At 36.7% G+C, this 24,073-nt stretch overlaps 1 protein-coding gene across 1 annotated transcript in view; it reads right to left on the bottom strand.

The window, feature by feature from the left end:
- The window catches only part of LOC127438935 (RNA-binding protein 20-like), a 39,022-nt gene extending 16,336 nt beyond the window's left edge, over positions 1-22,686 (bottom strand). The window contains exons 1-5 of the mRNA XM_051694847.1: positions 22,436-22,686; positions 11,154-12,159; positions 10,104-10,165; positions 9,078-9,175; positions 6,086-6,183 (exon numbers count right to left, since the gene is read on the bottom strand). Coding sequence (XP_051550807.1) covers positions 6,086-6,183; positions 9,078-9,175; positions 10,104-10,165; positions 11,154-11,954 — 1,059 coding nt within the window. The 5' untranslated portion in view covers positions 11,955-12,159; positions 22,436-22,686. The remainder of the gene's footprint in view (positions 1-6,085; positions 6,184-9,077; positions 9,176-10,103; positions 10,166-11,153; positions 12,160-22,435) is intronic.
- Between the last annotated feature and the right edge of the window lie 1,387 nt (positions 22,687-24,073).

Genomic DNA, 24,073 nt, shown 5'->3' on the forward strand with positions numbered 1-24,073 from the left:
TACACTTGCACTGCAACACATTCCTCTTAAAGCTTTCGAGGGCAGTTTGTGTATTTCACAGATCTCCTGGCATTCCCCCTGCCTTTATCCCCCAGGATCAAGTTACCATTCTGTGGGCTGAAATTGAATTCCCAGCCCTCAAAGAATCCTGGAACACAGCACATACATCCTGATTACTTGTCTCCACAGTTGGGATGGTTGAAAGTGAAAATACTGAACCCCATATTTCTTATAATGTCTGTGTATGTTTACGTGATTCAGCCTGATCTCATGAACATTGTGTGATCATGGAAACATTTTTGCAAAACGAAATTACGTGCTTCATTACATGTTTCGTGTCAGTTTACCAGTGAAAAGTCTGGGGTCGCCAAAAGCGAGTGACATGGTGTCGTAATCAGACTAGATTTTTAAGGTGAATATTATCTACTGTATATTCACCAATGGATATTAAACCAGTAGTGACCTTAAAGCAAATGAGAGGTAAACAAAATAGGTATCCTTACCCTAAACCAACACCTAAACCTAACCAAAATTGTGGAAAAAGCAAATACGTGTTTGCGTGTTTTCAAAGGCCAAAGTCCAACACTCTATCAGGGGTGCGTTTCCCAAAAGCATCGTTAGCCAACTATGGGTGCAAGTTCCACCTGTGGTTAGATGCAAAGTTCCTAATTAGTTTGCTGTGTGGACATCATTTGACTTCGCTGAGGCTTCTATATCTTTCATTCCATTTCTGTCAAGACTTTGACCACGTTTACATGCATTAAGAAAATGACTTATTTTGGGGTTTTGCAGAAAGCGGCATTCTAAAACGTGTAAACTCGAATGCAGCCACTGAAGGGATTAAAGACTCTTAATAGAAACTGCTTTATCGCACATGGTTTTTGTCGGAGAACATGGCTTTTATTTATTTATGTTAAGGCATGTGTTGTTTATGTTTTTGAAGAGTGTGCATGTGCATACATGCTCAAGTGCGTCGGGGGAAAACCGAAGTCTGATATAGGGGGAAACCCCACTATTGTAGCGTATGTATTTGTACCATTACACAGTGCAGGCAGCGTTCGTGTGTTCAGCAGCTTTCTCACATTAACCAGCTTTCTGGTGTACGTGCAAAGGAGCTTTTAAAATGTTATATTCCCAGAAGTTATTACTCCATCCCCTCTGTAACGTCATTAACGACAATTAATCAACGTGGTTTGAACGATGGATGTGCGACATAGTTACTACGGTTTCGGGAAAAGCTTCAATTCATCTTGACAAGCTACAGTACTTTTGTGATTTCAGCAGTGATTTACGTCATTGTAAGGGAACCACACCCCAGATGATCAACCGTGGAAGATAATAATATTGGAATAAATGTGTGTCGGTGAATCTGTAATACAAGTGTTAAAATTGATCATTTTTCCAATGATGCGTTATAGTAAAAGTGTTTGATATAATAAAATAACAGTGTGAGTATTAAAGCAAAAAATAAATGTTTATGAAGTCATAATCAGCCATTAAAGTCGTGATTGGTGTGAAAGTGAATAAAACAGTTATTTTAGCGCATACAGTGTTAATTTCCCCAGGAAACTGCAACAAAACGTAGTATTCGGCATGTAAAACTCACTTTGCAAAAATGGAGTAACTTTCATTCTATGAGACTAGGTTGGAAAGATTGCATGGAAAATGTGGATTACATGGACCTTACTTCAGCACCCTTGTGTCTTTTTATTTATTTTAAATATTAAATTAGTTTACATACAATTACTATACTTTTGGCAGCTTTTCCTTTGTGACTGACAAATATATACTAATCTTTTAAACTGAAAACACTTCACTGTTTTATCCAGTCTGAGTTTGTTCAGCCGGTCAAACTATAAACTGCAAAGTACAAGTGCTGCCAAAATACAGCTGCTGTAAGACAGGTGGGTTTTTATAGGAGCTTACATTAGCCCATGCATTCACTTTGTTCACCTCTGAATTAAATCATAAATAATGACTTAAAAGACCTGTTTCTGAATCAAGCTGGCGAACTGCACCATATACCATCCTGTACAGAACATCTATTCAATTATAGGTGGAAGACATATGGACAAGTTCAGAGCAGCACTACTATAATCTAAAACAATGCTTCACGGCATCCATATGTGAGGATCCATCAGTCGCACTCAGCATACATAAACAGCCGTCTGTCTGTAAGCGCTACTCGCATTACTACAGTTCATAAAATCACAGATCGTGTGCGAGATGATTCTATTCTCTGGCAATGAGATCAGATAGATCAAAATAGACTTGTCAGGAGACAAACCGACGACATCAGAAGAGTAAAACGGAAGCAAAACTTTGGCGTAATGCATGCATGCATTATACAGTGGCCCAAAAATATGTGGACACAGGCTTCGCTTAAAAAAGTATGAATGTCTTTGCATTACAAAACACAATATCAAACTATGTGGCATTTATTTAAAAGCACTATTTTTATTTACATTTACTTGTTTTGATATTTTATTATCATATGCGATGACATTGTTTAATTTACATGTATTTTTGGTGTGACAAATACTTTTTCTATAATACAGATTGCAATCCATTGTAACTTCACATAAATAGTTTTAACCCCCAGTTATAATACAGTATGACATAAAGTACATATTCATGTTGTTATAGAGTATGCATTATTTTCACACATTTTTAGTCCTAATCAAGCGTTTTAAAGCATTTTTCTCTTGAAAAATATAGTTTAGTATAGGTACTGTATAAATGAATGGTATAATTTTACAATGCATTATAATAGTGGTATAAGAGTGTGTAACTGATCGTAAGGTTCATATATACAGTATATATAGTCCAAACTATGTTTATCCATTACAGAGAATAACAGAGTGTTTATGCCCAAGGCAGTCTGTCTGGAGCAGTGTGTGGACAGTTCTTATTTTGTTTCAATGTCAAGGGGCCCTATTTTAAGAGCGCTAGCGCTAAACTCAGCACTATGCTTTAATTCATAATTCACAAAGTCAATGGCCATGTCCATGAAGTTTTAGTATTTTCGTGCAAGCATACGCTAAGTCTAGGGGCAATTGGGTTTGGTGAAATTCCGGGCACAACACGCTAATGGGCTGGGTTAAGTGCAGTTTAATTCTGAGGTTCTTCTCCGGTTATTGGACCATCAGCGTCCTATTATATAGTTGATCCCTGCCAAGCACCAGCGATATAAACAAAGACAATACATTCATAAGAAGTTGTAAACAGGAATATTTCTACATTCAAATTACATTTCAAACAAAACAAAAATATAATCAAAATAATGAAATGGTAAAAAAAATAAACAATCATATACCAAATCCAAACATTTTATCCTCTCCAACTTCTTTCACCGGCACCTTTTGCAGTGACTTAAAAATCACTCTACAACAACAGGTGAAAAAATACAGATACAAATTAGATCATAGATATAACTGTAAATATAAACAATAATAATAATAATAATAATTTAAAAATAAATCATGACCTATAGATAGTTTAACACAAATCTCATACATTTTTGTTTCATAAAACGGCTACAACAGTGATTGTCAGGGACATAATTTGATATTCCACTATATTTTCAGAGTTTAGACATGAACTTTATTAGCACCTGCTGTTGGAATCTCTAAACTGTAAATGCAGGAACTTAATTTAGACTTTGTGCTGAAAACAGACCAGCTTTTGAAACATTTTAGCATAATGACATATTTCTCAGAAAAACAAAAAATTGCACTTTATTTACATACAATACACACACAGTTTGCGTGCATAAACCCAAAGATAGTGCAAACACTCCCACCCATGCCCACGTTATTTGCAAATGTTTTTTATTACTTTTAACTTTAAATCAAAGGTTTTACATTGTCCCCTTGTTTTTAATTTGATTATGTCATTGTGGGATTGTAGTTCATGCCCTCATGAAAGACAATAATTATACAGTCTTGTACCTTTGTCTTTTTGTCCAATTTTCAAATAATGTTTTGTTAAAATCAAAGTTTCTAATGTTGCGATTCACTTTGGAGCTGGTTAGTTTGGTTCATGTATTATAGCGCTTTTATAAAGGATTTTATGAAAGATGGAAGAAATTAATGGTGAAAATACTTCGGGAAACACGACCAAGGCTGAAAAATTTGACGGGCTCTGTTGTGCTCTATTCATTCTTAATAAGATTATGAAAGAAAAAGAAAAAAAAACACTAAGCAGCCAATCTTCTTTTGTAACCATCAATAGTTTTGATGTTCTAAATGATATCCACCATTAAAATCATTTTTAACTGATATGTCACAATGTCCAAAAGTCCAAAATTAACATCTGCCGAGTAAATAAAATACGGAATTACAGGCCTCTTGGCTGGTAATTTCTTTTAGGAAATGCAATACAAGATATGGTATAAATCGATTTAATAACAATAGTTCCACCCTCACAGACACAAGCACATCAAATTCAAGACACCTTATAATAAAAAGCTCAGTGTCTCTCGGTGAAAAATTTGCCATTATACATTTACTGTAGCTACAAAGTAAAAAAAAAAAAAATTTGTCTTTTTTTATTTTTTTTATTTTTTCTGAACTTTTGGACTCTAAGTGGTGATATATAATCGATAAGACACCAAAACAATATTAAAAGGAACAAAATAATGATCATTTGAACCAGGTCTCATTACAAGTCATAATAATTAGTATGATGTGGGGAAATCGTATGAAACTGTAAAATGTATGCCCATAGAGAAAAATAAACAAACAATGATATTATGATTTTTCATAAAATTAAAGTTAAACATGTGACTTGACACTAACCTAACCATAAAATCTAACCCCTTACCCAAACTCTACACCTAAGTATTATTTTAATAGGAAAATAACTTTAGTGTACCATAGAAGAAAACATTGCAGTTTGAAGCAACAAAGGAAGCAAATTACAGGTTAATGACATATATCGGTCATTTGTATTGCATAAATAAATATGGAATGAGTAATTCAGTTTGTTAAATGGTAACGTTTCCTCTCAAAATAAAGTGTTGGATAGGAGGCTAGCTAATATTTGATGACTGTATTATTTTGGTTTGTAAGTCTGTTTGTTAATTGGTTGATAATGGGAATAAAAGTCATGCCTTTTCGAAACGAGCCAAAGTGGTATGATATCTCACAATTTCGCCATCTTGTACGAATTATTACGAGTAGTCATGAGACTACATTGGTGGTTTTGTGCTAAACTGCATTTCGCCAAGAGACTATGTACTGAGAAGCATATCGGTCTGCACTGTGAAAAAACAGCTAGATCATTTTGTTGTCATTGGAACATTTTTAAAATAAATTATGATGCAAAATACAGTTTCACTGCTGGTAAGAAATAATTGTGGCTGATGCATTTTCTCAAATCACTCAGCATTGACAGGTGTGACAAAAAGTTAATTTTGGATTTCCAAGACAACAAAAACAAGTGTTCAGTTTTCACATGGAACCAGATCTGTCAAGTAGGAATGAAGCCTGGTGCATTTCCACCTCATTACACAACAGCTTAAAAACTGCTGCTTGAACCAAGGACATTCAGCCACACATCTCTTACAGATACAGAAAGTATCCTCTATTAATGCTTGTGACCCATAATTTGTGCCGTTCAATTCTGCTGGCTTCCACCTGTTCCCTAATGTTCTAGTTGTGAAGATGGCACAGTTGTCCTTTGAATAATAACCATTAGACAATGCGATAATAGCACTAAGTAATTTGTCAGTCAGTGAAAACAGCGTGACCTACACATAACACACTCTATCTCCATTCTCTTGGCTCCATTACAAAGCCAGTGAGCTAAGAGCGGAAAAGAACAACACTATGAGTTCAGCCGACAAACATTCGGAGAGTTAACAGCCTCTTCAGACAGAGTTGGGTGAAGTTTTCAATACTACAAAACACTAAAAAGTTTCAATCAAGTTTTTTTTTTCAGCTTTCTTAGCTTAGCCTAAATCAACATACAATTTCATATGAATAAAATATGTCAGAATATTTTCTTTATAGAAATTTCCTCAAAGAGCGTATTTCTACATTAAATATCCATTTCACTTAATGTGTCTTTGTGCCGTGCCAACCTTTGTCCCTGATTGGTGCAAGGTAAATCCCGCCCCTGAGAGAGGAAATGACTTCACAGCTGTGGCTGGCAAATATGAAGCACTTCCAGTTGAAACATCTGTGGACAACAGAAAACAAGCATTTCAGGTATCAATTTACAACCCCAATAACGAAAAAGTTTGGAAAATGCTAAAAAAAAAAAAAAAGGAGTGATTTGTAAATTCTATTCAGCCTGTACTATATTGAAAACACTAGAATAACACATTATTTAATGTTCTACCTTATGAATTCAGTGTAATTAAAAAAAACAAAAACATTTTTTACACTCTTTTCAAATCAGTTGATTGCAGAAGTTGGGGCAGTCGAGTGTTCAACACTGTGTAACATCAGCCTTTCTTCTAATAACACTTATTAAGCGTTTGGTCACTGAAAACACAAGTTTAAGTTTAGCAAGCAGAATTTTCCCCCATTCATCCATTTTGCAGGTCTTCAGCTCCTTCTTTGTCGTATTGTACGCTTCATAATTCGCCACACATTCTCAATTGGAGACAGGTCAGGACTGCAGACAGGCCAATCTAGCACATGCACACTCTCTGCTTACACAGCCATGCACTTGTGATCCAGGCAGTATGTGGTTTGAAGTTGTCCTGCTGGAAAACCACTTCTGAATGCACTGATCTATGATCCATCAGACGTCACTGTCTTAAAAACCATCATTCGCATGAGCTTGAGAATACTTTGGTAAACCTTTGTCAGTAAACACCATTCACCGCAGCATCCACAGATGCAAAGCAGAAGCCATACATCAACACTGTCCAGAAGCACCGCTGATTTCTCTGGGCTTGGTCTCATCTGAGATGGAAAATAGAACAGTGAAATCATGTTTTGTGGTCCGAGTCCACATTTCAAATTGTTTTTAGAAAAAACTTTGTGTTCTCTGGGCCAAAGAGGAAAAGGACCATCCAAGCTGTTCCAGCGTCAGGTCCAAGAGCCAGTGTCTGTCATGGTATGGGGATGTGTCAGTGCCCATGTGAGGGCACCATTAATGCAGACATTCCTGCATTTTCCTGCAGGACAACTTTAAACAACCTACTGCCCTGATTACAAGTGCATGGCTGTGTAAGGTGAGAGTGTGGGTGCTAGATTCACCTGCCTGCAGTCCTGACCATTTCCAATTGAGAAACTTGTGTTTTCAGTGACTAAACTCTTAATAAGTGTTATTAGAAGTAATGGTGATGTTTCACAGTGGTAAACACTCGACTGTCTCAACTTTTTGGAGTGTGTTGCAATCATCTGATTTGAAATTATTGTATATTGAAAGTAAAACATCATATAATGTTTAGCTGTAGTGCTTTCAATACAGCAGAGGCTGAACAGAATTTACAAACCACTCCTTTCGGTTTTTATTAGCATTTTCCATACTGTCGCAACATTTTCAGAATTTGGGTTATATTTTTAAAATGACGAATGTTGACTGCAAGTGTTTAGAATTGGATGTGTTGCAAACTGTTCCAGTTTCTTGTAGGTAAAATGGTTTGACAAATGCACATTTAATGAACAGTAAATTTGTGCTTGTCACATAATATTTAGTATGGATAATTTGTGAATAGAGACCCAGGGCTTGTTTCTCCCCTTACAGGGCCTGACTTGTATTCTTGTTCATTGTAGTTTCTGAATGTTTTGCCACTGACATACAAGTGCCAGCTTTAGAAGTCACATTCAGAGGTTGTGTGACCAATAACTGACAGACTAATTTGTAAAATTTCTATCTTGGTCTATATTTATCCGTACTACATTTGATATTGTCTTGATATAGTTGTCATTTTCAGTTAATATAACAGTGCATAGTAAGCACAAGTCTGACGAAATAGGTGTTCTATTTAATAATTCGCAAAGTTGGGGAATATACTCTTAAAAGTGTCCTTATTTGATTGATGTTTCTGGATGAGAGCAGCAGACTACGTATGGCGATCTCTTTCACGCCATTTCTGTGGCAAAGGGCTAACATACAGCACTCGCGCAGAAAGCTTGTGAGAGAGACAATGAGAGAGAGTGTTAAAAAGTACTTTGAAAGAGTGCGCGCTCTGCTGCTCTCAGCCAGAATAATCACATAAGGACACATTAACACGTGAAAACTGATCCACAGTATCAAATACACCAAATGTAAGATTACAGAAAACTTTAGAAAACACATCAAAAACAAATCCTAGACATTTTTTGCCAATTTAGAAATTCCCACCGGATGCTTTTTTCTGGTCCAAAAAGAGGACATGTCCAGGAAAAAGAGGACATATGCTCACCCTATATTAGGTGGAGGGAGCATTCTCCTTCTAGAGAGCATATTATTGGACAAAAACTTGTATAGAGTATGCCCCTGCCAGCAAGATAAGTCATTGATATTTTGTTCCATTTTCTGAAAGAGAAAGACTACATTTCAAATGCGAAATCTAATTTCGTCAACTTTTAGGAGTACACCAGCATACAGATGGCCTCAAAGCTAACAGATATGAACTAAAAGCCGCACAACTCTGATTTTAATTTCATGACTTTTTAAAAGGGAACTCCAGACCATCTATGCCATGGCTGGGTCTAAGGGGGGGCTAGTGGGGACATTGCTGGTCCGATGAAGAGACAAACACTTGCCCACCCTGAAGATTATAATAAGCAAAGTAAGAACAATTTGCACTTCTTTCTTAATATGCTATTTCACAGACTTGATTGAAATATACAGTATGTGGTCATAACATGTTTTAAAATTCATTTATAAGAAGAAGACACCAAAACATGGAACCTTTTCAATGAAAATGATCAAAACTTTGTTTATGCTGATACAAAAACAACTGTGGTAATAATACACGTCAGCCAGTGTGCCTCTCTGTACACAGTCTACTCCCCCACTACCAAAACGATGATCCTAAAATTAGAGTCGTCTCTCAAATCACGGCCCATACCCCTCAATCTCTTGAAATTTCCGCACTCACGTTGTGAAGCAAATGAGGAGATTTGACTTACCTTGACCGGCAGCTGCTGAGTACGCCATAGTGTTGCTCAATGCCATGTTGAGACATCCCTCAGACGACACTGGAAAGTGCACTGCTCCGAGCGTCAGGCTGCAAGGGGGACAGTACTGCTTTTAGATCATAATCCCACCGCAACTGGACTGACTATATCTTATGACACAGTTCGAATTCAGGTCATAACCTCTTTATATGGTAGAAGACTCTTTATGTAATAATAACTGTTTTCAATATAGAGACTGGTTTTACTCATAAAACACTTAACAAGAGTATCGCAGGCAATGAATGGTACATAACAAGGATTAAAATAGACCACGTTCATACAAGACCTTTAAAAATATCTTGTTTCTCACCAGGTAGGCAAAGATTACTGTCAGTATTATTATCGTTTACGAAAACGAAAACTAAAAGAAAACATCTTTGAGAACTAAAATAAAAATAAAAACTAGCATAATTGGAAAAACTCAACTAAAATACTTTTTCATTACTCCACAAAGCTAAAATAAAATGCCAAATTAATTTTAGTTTTTGACCCACAGTGTATTATAAAATTTGAAGACTTCACAACCTGCCTTCACTTTACAAGAAAATGCCACTAGACAGCAAAGAAATCTAACAACATTTATCTAGCAAACATATTAATAATATTAGTTAACACATTAATTTTGGCTGCCCTAAAATACTAAAAGGAAAACTAACCAAACTGAAAAACTACAACTAAACTAAAACTAGAAAACTCTGAACTAAAACTAAACTAAAAACAACAATCAAAGAGTCAAAATGAATGAAAACTAACTAAATTTAGAGGACAAACTGAAAATAAAAAAGAAATAAAAAAATAATAATAATTCAAAACTTACAAGTATCAACTAGCTACTAATATCAACTAATATGAGTTGTAGCCATTCATGTGTCAGAATATGTGGATTGTTTATCACCATTATAGACAGTTAGTTCCCCTACCACAACACTATACATGCATCAATGAAGGTTTTATCATGGAATATTTCTCTGTACTCACCTCTCAGTGTAAAGCGAACAGTTTTGCAGATGCAACTTGCCCTTCACATGCTGGTCCCAGTCCTGAGAACAGCACACACAGAAACACATACAAACATAAACACACAAACACGATATGTCAGACAGATACTCTGTCTTCACTGTGATCTAACTACAGGAGAGCGAGTGATTCCACTGGAGTGGCCGCTACGTGGCCAATTAGAGAGTTCACGGCGGAGAGAGGGAGAGTTGAGAATGAAAGCGATTACAACAGACTTTTGCAGAACAACTGTGTCCTCGCCCTCCAAACCTGTCTCCTCTCAACACGTGCCAGCTGACACAAAAACATTCACACCCTACGGTAACCAGTGAGCCCACTGATTTAACCAAGTATCATGAAAAAAACTTGTCAGTTCTGCAGAAATATCATGAAAACTATTGCTGAAGTCAAAGGAATAGTTCACCATAAAAAATGCATAATGTTGATAACATCAATGTTATGCCACAAATGGTGTCGGTTGAGCTTAAATTGTATTGAACCCGGACAATCCTTTAAAGACCTTTTGATCTAAAGGTTTTTGCTTAAATGCATTAAATTAGTTTTGTAGGCAAATATAAATTGTGCCTAAGTATTAACTTTTTTATAAAATTGAAATGTTTATTTTTTTTTTAAATAGATGAATTTGACATAATTGCGAAGGAAAAGCAGCCAACAAATACCCAGTATACATGGTATTCCTTCAATACTGTTGAAAAAGCATCCCAGGATGCATCTCAGGAAGTTGGTTGAGAGAATGCCCAGTTTGAAGAAACTAAAATATAAGATAGGTTGGATTTGTTTAGCATTTTTTGGACACCACATAATTCCCATATTTTATTACTTATGTATGGGGTGATTAGGTGTGTCCAAACTTTTGACTTAAAGAGTATCTGGAATTTCACCTCTATGGTATGGACTTCACATACGTTGAACTCATTGCTTGTGATAAATTTGCCACGTGTAAAACGAAGACCCTTGTGAGATGGCCTTTTTAAGAATATTTGAGGGCGTAAAAGTTTGTGATCTACTTACCTTCAAGTTGTAAACCTTCTTCTCACAAATGGTGCACTGATAGGGTAGGTGTGAAGGTGTTGTCCCGTGATAGTCATTAAGCTGGTGGGGTTGTAAGGACAATGTCACCCCCTCCTCACCCTGGTGGAGCTGTAGCTGCTGTTGAAATCCCCCTTGCTGCCCTATGGGTGGGCCAACCCCAGCTGGGCCACATGCCGATTTGAACTTGGGATCTGTCGTGGGATCCTCAGGGTTATAAAGCTCTGCTCTTGGGCCCACAAACCCTGGTCCGGTTGGTACCCAAGGCCCAGAACCTGCTCCTGTACTGATATCCATTTTTGGGCCTTTCCATTGCTCCTTAGGGGCTGATGAGGAAAGGGATCCCAGGTTCTGATCATTGCCTCCTCCCAAGAATCTAATTTGTTGAGTTGGGGTCTCCGAGGAAAAGAAGTCTCTCTGAAAATTGCTTTGGGCATTGTTCCTGGGTTGTGAAGTAGCTCCACTGTTCTGTCCTCCATCACATGCCTTATTAGTAACCACTGAAGCCCCTCCCAGGTATCCAAACGGCAAGTGATGGTCTGTGTCCGTCAAATATGTTCCGGCCTTTTTACCGTAATCATTGTGCTGGTTGAATTTCTGATTGGATGCCCCTCCAAAGGTAGTGGGCCTGATCCCAGTAGGATTTGGAGTAAAACCACCACCAACCAGTGTTCCAAGGCCAGCGTTTGGAGGTGGGAAGGTTATAGGCGGTGGTGGGAAGGCCCTACCATGGGCCTGGGCCATGCTGGAGCCCCGGAGCTGGTTGAAGAGAGGCTGGGACATGGCCACATTGGAGAGGACCTGATTCAGGACAGTGGCTGCAGCGGCGGTGTTGGTGGTCTGGGCGAGTTTGAGACGGTGGAGTGTGAGCTGGGCCTGAAGCTGAGCCAGCTGAAGACTGGCAGGACTCAGCAGCAAGTTCTGACCTACTCCACCTAGAGCTCCCCCCAGAGGAGCAGATTTACTCTCAAGCTTTTCTCCTGAGGTACTGCGAAGAGAAACATGACAAATAATCAATTACTTGAACACAAGCCATAAATAAAGTTGATCCAGGCTCAAGAAAACCAACATGTACACCAAATAACCTGAACTATATGTAGATGTCATTTCACAACACTGAATTTAGTTAGCTTACGCTGCAGTACAACATATATACAACACGATTACTTGGGAAATCGACATGTTGTTTCCAAATGTTCATTAACCCTGAAATCAACCCTATTCTGCTGAATAACTGACAAGCGGCATCCTCCATCTGACATTTTTGTATCAATTCAAATGAGTCTACCTTTTCCTGTGGCACTATTGATAATCTCCAAAACACTGGTTCTGGTCCCATGAAAACCAGGAAAAAATAGTGTTCACATAAACAATAGTGAACACTATTTTTATCATCGCTGATGATCTACTGTTGATACTGCTCATTTTATAGCGTTTATAAATGATTGTAAGAGTACACATTTTGTTTCCCTAATCTGTTTGTGAGAGCACCTGGGAGTGCAGACATTTGAAAATATCTAATTACAATTCCAGCGTTATGCATCAAATCTTTTTTCGTTTTTCCTGGTTATTATTGGGATTTGGGTTGCATCTGGGTTTTCATTCAATTTGGACTCTCGTAGCCTCTATGTCTGGGCTGCTCTGTCATAGTGAGGAAAGACTAACAACATTTTTAACACATTTTACAGTGCATCCGGAAAGTATTCACAGCACTTCACTTTTTCCACATTTTGTTATGTTACAGCCTTATTCCAAAAAGGATTAAATTCATTATTTTCCTCAAAATTCTACAAACAATACCCCATAATGACAACGTGAAAGAAGTTTGTTTGAAATCTTTGCAAATTTATTAAAAATAAAAAAACGAAAAAAAATCACATGTACATAAGTATTCACAGCCTTTGCCATGACACTCAAAATTGAGCTCAGGTGCATCCTGTTTCCACTGATCATCCTTGAGATGTTTCTACAACTTGATTGGAGTCCACCTGTGGTAAATTCAGTTGATTGGACATGATTTGGAAAGGCACACACCTGTCTATATAAGGTCCCACAGTTAACAGTGCATGTCAGAGCACAAACCAAGCCATGAAGTCCAAGGAATTGTCTGTAGACCTCCGAAACAGGATTGTATCGAGGCACAGATCTGGGGATGGGTACAGAAAAATTTCTGCAGCATTGAAGGTCCCAATGAGTACAGTGGCCTCCATCATCCGTAAATGGAAGAAGTTTGGAACCACGAGGACTCTTCCTAGAGCTGGCCGCCTGGCCAAACTGAGTGATCGGGGGAGAAGGGCCTTAGTCAGGGAGGTGACCAAGAACCCGATGGTCACTCTGACAGAGCTCCAGCATTTCTCTGTGGAGAGAGGAGAACCTTCCAGAAGAACAACCATCTCTGCAGCACTCCACCAATCAGGCCTGTATGGTAGAGTGGCCAGACGGAAGCCACTCCTCAGTAAAAGGCACATGACAGCCCACCTGGAGTTTGCCAAAAGGCACCTGAAGGACTCTCAGACCATGAGAAACAAAGATTGAACTCTTTGGCCTGAATGGCAAGTGTCACGTCTGGAGGAAACCAGGCACCGCTCATCACCTGGCCAATACCATCCCTACAGTGAAGCATGGTGGTGGCAGCATCATGCTGTGGGGATGTTTTTCAGCGGCAGGAACTGGGAGACAAGTCAGGATCGAGGGAAAGATGAATGCAGCAATGTACAGAGACATCCTTGATGAAAACCTGCTCCAGAGCGCTCTGGACCTCAGACTGGGGCGAAGATTCATCTTCCAACAGGACAACAACCCTAAGCACACAGCCAAGATAACAAAGGAGTGGCTCCAGGACAACTCTGTGAATGTCCTTGAGTGGCCCAGCCAGAGCCCAGACTTGAACCCGATTGAACATCTCTGGAGAGATCTGAAAATGGCTGTGCACTGACGCTCCCCATCCAACCTGATGGAGCTTGAGAGGTCCTGCAAAGAAGAATGGGAGAAACTGCCCAAAAATAGGTGTGCCAAGCTTGTAGCATCATACTCAAAAAGACTTGAGGCTGTAATTGGTGCCAAAGGTGCTTCAACAAAGTATTTAGCAAAGGCTGTGAATACCTATGTACATGTGATTTTTTTCGTTTTTTATTTTTAATAAATTTGCAAAGATTTCAAACAAACTTCTTTCACATTGTCATTATGGGGTATTGTTTGTAGAATTTTGAGGAAAATAATGAATTTAATCCATTTTGGAATAAGGCTGTAACATAACAAAATGTGGAAAAAGTGAAGCGCTGTGAATACTTTCCGGATGCACTGTATATTGATTTTAAAAGGTAATCAGCCAGTTAATCTATTATCAGCTTTCTCTCTTTTCTTTGACTTTGTCTTGTTTTGAATAACCATCTAAATTGAGCAGTTCTAATTCTGTTATTTTGCAACTAAAAACAGCCATTTGGCTCCTAAATGTTTCCGTAGTCATTTTTCTTTAGTCTGGAGCCTTGTATGTTTGTGATCTCTGGGATAGATGGTCCATTTTTAGCAATAAACTTCAGTGTATTTAGGCAGTTAGGGTTCTGATGTTCTACGAGCTCCGACGATATCATCATAGGATTATCACATTGCATATCACATTATCCAATATCTCATTGCGTATCAGATTTCTTTCTCAGTATCGTGCAGCTCTAGTGTAGGGTCCACTTCCAGCTTCTGCCACTGGGGGCAGTGGTTTGTATTTCAGTAAACAGAATGATTTCAGCAGCAAAACTTTCGACCTACTGTTGCCGAATTGTCAGTGCGATCAGTCTGATAACCACGTTCAACCATTTATATGCTTAAAAAAGTCAAATGTTATTGTGGAAGCTGGGAAGTTCCTAAGCAACTATTCAAATAATTCAAATAATTAATAAGTATTACATAGTAATGCCTGAAAATACTGAAATTGTCTTTGTTCAACCCAGAAACATTCTCAAGAGTACAAACTCTTGACTCCATGTCCCTGTTTGAGTGGACTGATTAATGTGCTCACATGCTTGCTAAATTTAGCAAGTGCTACTATCAATCAAAATAAATGTGCAAGTCTGATACCATCCTCACTGAACGAACACCCTCATAGCCAAGAGCCAGAGGTGGCAAAGAACCCATGGAAAGTTCTTAAAGTGCTGAAAGAAGGAACTAATTGCACCAGCCATGTTAAAGAGATTTTCATAGATCTTTAGCCTCAAAGGTTGTGATCTAACTAAGAGAAGCAACAAACTTAGCTAGCAGCATGACAATAATTCAACAACTCTTTTCAAAACACTCTAGCTTTTTGTGTGCATGTGAGACATTGTCAATCTTGTTTGTAGCTAAATATTTAAATGCTGCATTTTATTAGTTGTATTTAGTGTACAATTATCTGTTCAGTGCAGATACATTTTATGTATGTTTAATGCCGTCACCCTTATTGAGATACCCACTGTTTTTGTGCTAGATCAATGCTGCCATAAAAATGTATTGAAAAATGTAGTCAATGTAGTTAGCTACTTCTCTTTGGTAGCTTGTTATTGTAACTAGCTTTTCTTTAGAAGGTTATCTTTACTTTAGTGTGATAATGTTATAAAAACTGTCAAGAAATCAAGATGGAACAAGACAGGTTTCTCAGATCATCTCAAATCTGAATTTGTGCAACTGAATCTTTTGGGGATGGATTAACACCTCTCCACTGTGGTGCTGGAGTCATTTAAGATTATGATATGGATTTACAGATCGTAAAATTCACACATCAGTAGCAGCTCCAAATAAGCTACGCCATCTTTCTGCACACCAGAAGATGGAAATTAAGATAATAGATTATGTCCGATTTTCCTTGTATTGTAAAAACATCTGCATACATATTTTGTCCAAAACCTTTATAAATTAGCATGCAGGAGACAGACCTAGACAAAACGTGTACAAACAAACTCAAACGTCTACACCACACTATTCTAATGAATATAGAGTTGCAGCGAAAGATTGGCAACCATGCTGTGGTCAAAAACTCCTGATATTCATACATGGTGCAGTGAATGTCATCTGCCAATGAAATATCACAGCTAGAGCTGGGCGAGGGGAGCCAGCAACAGCTCATAAAGTTTCTATAGAGTTCATACTGGGTTGCTTCAATTGGCTGACAAATGCTGTTGGCTAATAACTGCTCCCTATGAGAAACAACATGGTCTTTCTCTAGGGGACCTTTAGCAGCCGAATCCTCCATCTGCAGTAAAATAAGCCGGTATGCATTTCATTCCATTGTGACGAAACGCTGAAAAACCAGCTGGACATGGTGCAATGGTCAAAGACTTCTGTCTTATGCATGTTTGAACAAAACAGTGATAAAAGAATGCAGGCGGATACAAAAATGAAACTTCACCAAAAATGTAATTCTGTAATCTCTTTGCTACCTCAATTTATTTCACCTCAAATTCAGTAACTGAATTGAAATATAAACAATATTGGAAACACTTTACATTAATGTTTCCTTTTGTTAAGGGTTTATATAGGGGTTCAATAATGACTAATAAGTCATTTACAAATGCATTATAAATCAATATTACAAGGCTCTCTGGAATACTTGGTTCTGATTGGTCAATGGCGCCATCTAGCGGTCTGATATTTCTCTGTAACAACTGCACATCAAAGTTTCAGACCACTTATCCTGGTATTTGCGAGCCATCTTTCCTGCTTCTCGGATCACTTTGCGATCTCTACAAGTAAGCTAATAAAATAGTATCAAATCAATGTTTCATGTGCATTTATGTATTTATTGGCAAGTAGTCTTGTAATAAGCTGGAAATAAGCAGTCAGACGGTCATTATTTGACCGGAGGTGGATTTCAGCTATTCAGTGATTTCTTTCATGTCACATAATTGCATATTTTCAATTCAAATAAGGACTGTATGTCCATGTATTTATTTATTTGGTTAGTAGATGTGTAATGAGCAGGATCATGTACAGTCAGCTGGATGTTATCACAAAACCCCTTCAGGCTGATAGACCCCTCCGCTTAGTATCAGGGCCCTGATCACTCAGTCAGGGTTTATTTTGCGATAACAACCGGCTGACTGTACATTATCCCTTACTTAATATGCAGTTTTAACAACATTCATAAAAATGGAGACTTTCATTTAATAATTGCTAAATAGTGAGCCATTTTACCTCACATCTTATAAATGCTTAATAACACATAATCAACATTAGTAACCTATGAAAATGTACCTTAATGCAAAATGGACACAATTAAAGAATTTATTAAGGAGTTTCCAACATTAGAAACCTATGTACATAAAGTTCAGAATGGTTTAATGGTTATCAGACTTTATTATATGATATGCTGTGAATGAGCATGAAGAAAGTATTTTTGCTGAGGACTTTAGCTAACTAGTACAAGTTTAGTTGGGACACCACACACACACACAGTAGTTAATATAAACACAAAGTAAAAATAATATAATCCCTCTTTTAAATCTGATTTATTTATTAAGCATTTATAACATGCAAGCAAAAATATTCATTAATTGGCAAGTATTCCATTAAAAAGCTGCCCTTTTTATTCATGTTGTTATAACCAAAGATTAATAACTTATAATGCATTTTTAAATGGTTTATTAGTCATTAATAAGCCTCTTTATAAACTAACAAAGGTAACATTAATTTAAAGCGTTAAAAAGATATTTTTACTTCAGTTCAGAATGGCACATGACAATGCTGTACATAAATAACCCCTTGGCATTGCTTAGCATATTGTAGACTCTTAATAAAGAGTGCTGTTGGACATTACACCAATACCGTTCTACCTTCATGACTCAGAGCCCAAAATACACCCTTGATGCACAGCACGCTCATCTACCACAGAAAACCAATACGGCCTTCACGGCTGCCAGCTTGACGCAGTCCTGCACTTGAGATGTCTCATACAAACATGGGATCTAAGTATCAGATGCCCTTGACCAATTAATGCAAGCCATTCTTAAGACAGTAGATGCTGGGCATAATTGTACACCATTGTGTGTGTACAGTGTCTTTGCACCAATCAGGGTCATGGGATAGACCATGCTGCATGACTCTGTGTATTTCTAGCTAGTCCAGGGATAAGATAGCATGAGTACAGATGTCACGTCACCTGACCTAATGATATAGCCACTGATGTCCTCAGAGCAACTGTTCCATTTTTATTAAAGCTGAACGTCTGGCTGTCATTGACTGGACATGAGTCACATGTTGTGACACCATACCTCAGTTTATGAGACAATATGTCTTGATGGAAGAGTGGACATTAAAACAGCACTGCTACATATAAATAAACTAAATGTTATCTGAAAAATGGGTTTGAGTCCAATGGAAACAGGAATTGAATTCACATAAACAATGAAGGGAGAGATTCCGAAGTTGCATTTTTGCTTTACATTTTTACACCACTGACATTTAGGTTTAGGGTTGGGGTTTGGGTAAGGGTATATAGCTCATATAATATACATTTCTGTTGACTGTATTACGTCATTCACAACTAAAACAACAACATGCTTTTGGCGCCACTCTGTGGACATTTCAATTCAACAACACTTCCAACTTCGGCCACTGGGGGCAGTGTTTAAAATTTCAGTAAGCACTGACTGATTTCAGCTGAAGAACTTTACTCATCCTGTTGCTGAATTTACAATTTAATCAGTGTGCATGTAGAGACCAATTTTCATGATCGAATCAATTCCAGATGGACAAAATCAAGTCCTAGCCAACATTTTATTCTTGTTTAATATCTTGTTTCTCTCAGAAATATGTAGTTATATATGGAGTTTCAGATGCTTAAACATCTTAAACTCTGCCTGTTACATAACATTAAAACAGCTCCCTAAAATTACAATTAATATACTGTACCAATGATCTTAAAATAATAATAATAATAATAATAATCTAATCTAATACAGGTAATCTCAAAATTGGCCAAATTTGTCCAATAAATTGGCCTGGCTGACTTTATAAATTAAAAATGGCCCTCCACTTCACATCAGGGTCCTGATCACACTGTCAGTGTTTATTTTGCGATAACATCCGGCTGACTGTACATTATCCCTTACTTAATATGCAGTTTTAACAACATTCATAAAAATGGAGACTTTCATACAATACTTGCTAAATAGTGAGCCATTTTATCTCACATCTTATAAAAGCTTAATAACACTAATTCAACATTAGTAACCTATGAAAACGTAACAATGTAAAATGGATACAATTAAATAATTTATTAAGGAGTTTCCAACATTAGAAACCTATGTACATAAAGTTCAGAATGGTTTAATGGTTATCAGACTTTATTATATGATATGCTGTGAATGAGCATGAAGAAAGTATTTTTACTGAGGACTTTAGATAACTTTAGTTTAAGTTTAGTTGGGACACCACACACAGTAACATTATTCCTTTGAAATCAATGACAAGGAAAGTGACAACACAAGTCAAGATGGTAGTTAATATAAGCACAAAGTAAAAATAATATAATTGCTCTTTTAAATCTGATTTATTTATTAAGCATTTATAACATGCATGCAAACATTTTCATTATTTGGCAAGTATTCCATTAAAAAGCTGCCCTTTTATTCATGTTGTTATAACATATCAATATTTTATAATGCATTTGTAAATGACTTATTAGTCATTAATAAACATCTTTATAAACCCTTAAATAAGGTAACATTAATGTAAATGTTCTAGCTCTGCAGCTCTGTGCATAAAAATAACATTTGTATTTAAATTCTTACCACACGCTTTCTCAGCCTCACTAGTGAATTAAATGCAAGCACACAAATCAAGTTTTCAGCATTGACCAGGAAAGGCAGCTGGGAATAAATGATGCATCTGTGACTGTCTGGCCTCAAAACCACTTTTACTCATGTGCCTACTTATAAAAAGTGGTTGCCTGCAATAGTTATCTTAAGGAGCCTGATCTAACCCTTAAAAAATGTTGTGTGTGTGTATTCTAATGTAGTGAGTTTGATTCAAAAATATTTTTGACGACTCAAACTAGTTTATTGGTAACACTTTATAATAAGGTTCTAATTGATGACATTAGTTAATACATTAGTTATCATAAACTAACACTGAACAAAATACTTTTACAGAATGTAACAATCTTGGTTGATGTTAATTTATAAATATACAACTGTTTGTTGTTGGTTCATAATACATTAATGATAACATATACAACTTTTATTATTAAAAATGTGTTAGTGTTAAAATTAACTTTAAACAAGATGAATAAGTGTTGAAAAAGTATTATTCATTGTTAGCTCATGTTAACTAATGAAATTAACTAATACAGTTTTATTGTAAATTGTTACCAGTTAATTTAGATGTTACAACATGAAGTATATTTTTTCTCCAGTGTACATTTAGGCATAGCCATGCCAGTTCAGTTTCATTCAGGGAGCGAGCAAATGAAATAAGTTGGTTTTAGTATTGTTAAACTCAAAAGACTGCTACTGTTGTTCTCTGGTCTCTATTTAAATGTCAATATTATTTATAGTAGGTTCATGCGTGTAATGTTGTGGCATGCGTGACCAAGTTTTATTGCTCTAAAGCATAGTCACTGAATCACAATGTTATCTATTAGTGAAGCAATTTAATAGTTGAATTGAATCATTTCAGAATAAGGTATAGTACTGATTGTAAACAATTAACTTTTTTTCATTCTGATTGCATTCTGGAATCACTATACAGCTTAACCACTTTATGTTGTTGAAATGTCATGAAATAATCCAAAAGTTCAAAAGTTCTGATGGAATATTTCTGCCTGATCTAAACCTTAAAATTACTTTTATTGCTAACCTAATGTTGTCAAGTTTATTTATACATAAATATATTAGACATGTTATATTTTTGACTTAAGTATGTTTTTTAGGTTATGTATATTTTTTCCTGTGAACATTATTCTTTATCTTTTTCCTAACATGAATGACTAATGAGCGTTTCGATGAAGGAATCATTCTACACTGCCAAACCCTTACAAACCTCTGATGCGCGTATATTACCGTATTCAATTACTGCGTGCATCTGGTGCCTGAAATGTTATGTATGTAAAAGGTTTGTTTACACATTGACTTTAAATGCTAGAGCACTTGATCTCTGAAGATGATGTATCTTTAAGATACGACTGAAATGCAGATACTGTTATGCAGATTTACAAGAGTGCATACAGGCCAGTTTATTCATTTGCTGCTGTTTATTTAATGTCTGTGAAGTTCCTCAGTTATCCTGATTAGTCATTAGTTTTATAGATTTTATCTACATGAGATGCATTTGAAATGCAATGTTTAGCCTTTGTAACATGACAAATAAACATAATTGATTTTGGATTATTTGAATAACCATGTATTTGTATTCAAATAAAATATGATGTATTTTTTGTGTCCTGTACACTGCCATTTAATGTTTTACCTGTTTGCTACTTAAAGGAATATTCCGGGTTTAATACATGTTAAGCTCAACTAACATAATTTGTGGCATAATGTTGATTACCACAAAAATAATTTTGGCTCGTCCCTCCATTTCTTTAAAAAAAAGGTTACAGTGAGGCACTTACAATGGAAGTGAATGGGGGCCAATTTTTGAACGTTAAAATACTCACTGTTTCAAAAGCATAACCACAATACATAAACAATATGTGTGTTAACATGATTTTAGTGTCTTAAAATTGCTCACTAACCTTTTCTGTGTAAAGTTATATACAGTTTTATTACTTCTTTGCCCTGACGACATAATACCGTAAACCCTGTAATCCTGCAAAAACGCTTTAAAAACCTTAAAGCTTAAATAATTCAAAAGTTTAAACAGCACAATTGAATTTAAGTGCTTTTATAAAATCATTAGCTTCAAATTTCTGCTTTCCAAAGCTCCAAAAAATGGCCACATTTACTTCAATTGTAAGTGACCTCGCCTTTTGCTGACCACTCAACAAACTTTTCCATAAGCACTTTATAAAAAACAACATGCGTGTTTGTCCTTATGTACAGCTGCACATCTGCTCTGTCAGTCCTCTCTAATCTCACCACAAAAAGTCCAAAGCCTTTTCTCCTCACTTTCACACTCCTATATCAGCAGTCCACATTTACGAGAAGAAACGACAAATTAGCCCCTTGAGGTGACTGACCAATCCAGGCCAATCCGGACTTAAGAGAGTGCTAAATCAAAAAACCTGCCGCTCATTTTACAATCCGGAGCGGAACACACAGTCCACACGATGAGAAGCTAATCCCAGCACTGGCTCTTACCTATCACAATTCTCCAGATGAAAACTCAACCAGACAGCACAGTTCACCCCTCGACCCTGCTGCAGTCCCGTGACCTCGGCTCAGATCTAACTGCATGCGGTAACTAACTGTGCGCTGGCTGCTTGTACTGTAGGTCGCCGTGCCGTGTGTGGTTTGGCCTGGAATAGTGGCCGGAGTGATGAAGTGTCACATGTGCTTTGCAAAGTGTATGAAGGGAAAGCAGGGAGGGTGATGTTACATGAACGTACACCTAACGGATAAAACCATTCCCAAATGAGACATTTCCAATATAGCAAACTAGTTTTAATAAGCCTTTTAAAACCTAATATAGCCTGTTCAGTAATCTTTGTCGTGAGCTTTTCACTTTTAATTTGAGCTCTTATTTTTGTGATCGTTTAATTTGCACTCACAGAAATTGTATTGCAAATGTTCATTTTGATTTCATCTTGTATGGAACGTTCCACACCGTAAAAAAACCCCCAAGAAACTAAAAAGTGCTAACCTGCAATTGTTGGTTTAAAAAGCTATTTTGACTAATAAAATGAGTTTTGTCGGTGTAATCTGATGCAGACAGGTTGATGTTAAATAAGAATTTTGACTTGAATAAAACCAGTTAAAAGGCAGATTCGGGGTTCAATAGAACTTAAGCTCAATTGACAGCATTTCTGTTATAATGTTGATTACCACAAACATTTATTAATTTGTTTACATGAATTCTTCCATTAAAACTTGTATATTATTTGAGCTGCAAAGTTGTTAAATACGTTGTTTTTGCAGAATTACAGGATTTACGGTTGTACCATTTAATATACTGTAAATTTACACAGAAAATGTTAGTGATTTTATCACATTAAAATCATGTTTACATGCATATTGTTTACGTTTTGTGGCTATACTTTTGAAACAGTGAGTATTTTAACGTTTATGGATTGGCCCCATCGGGGTGTAAACCACACAAACTTATGTGCATGCTACCAGTACTTTTAAAATTAAAACTATGATTAAAACTATTTATCCAATTCTTTTTTGTTTTTTGTTTTTTTGCCACGAAAGCAAAGGAGTCATGTGCAACTTTGTCGGATGATGTTAGGGTATTAAATCGTAAATGTGATCCTTGTTTGACAGCAGTCTGTGTTTGCCAAGACACCCACATACGGTGGCCATGAAGTGCAAAACAACAAATCTAAACACACATCAGCAAATCCCAAGACAATATAACAATTTAGAAACACAACAACAAATAATGAAACACAACGGCAAATCCAAAAACAAAGGAGCAAATCAGAAAACACAGCAATTAAGTCGAAACCGAAAGGGTAGGTTCCACAGCTTCTCACCTGATTGGCTGTGAATGAGATCTAGTCCTTTCTTCAGGATCGGTTCACTGATCATATCAACATCCATGCCGAAAGGTCACCGACTGAAAAACGAAATCATATGGAGTGTTTTCTCTCTCGGGAAAACAGTAACAGGACACTTTATAACACAGAAAGTAAAAACAGCAAGTGGGAAATGTTAGTTTTAGGTATGATGTTCATCTATGGTCTGGTGGTTCATCTAGTGTGTAAGGGACCGTCTTAGAGGTCCACAAACTGTGCTAAAACATCAGTGGTGTCCAAGTGTTCATCCAACTTGCAT

Source organism: Myxocyprinus asiaticus, chromosome 50 (genome assembly GCF_019703515.2).
Source record: "Myxocyprinus asiaticus isolate MX2 ecotype Aquarium Trade chromosome 50, UBuf_Myxa_2, whole genome shotgun sequence".
NCBI lineage: Eukaryota > Metazoa > Chordata > Actinopteri > Cypriniformes > Catostomidae > Myxocyprinus > Myxocyprinus asiaticus.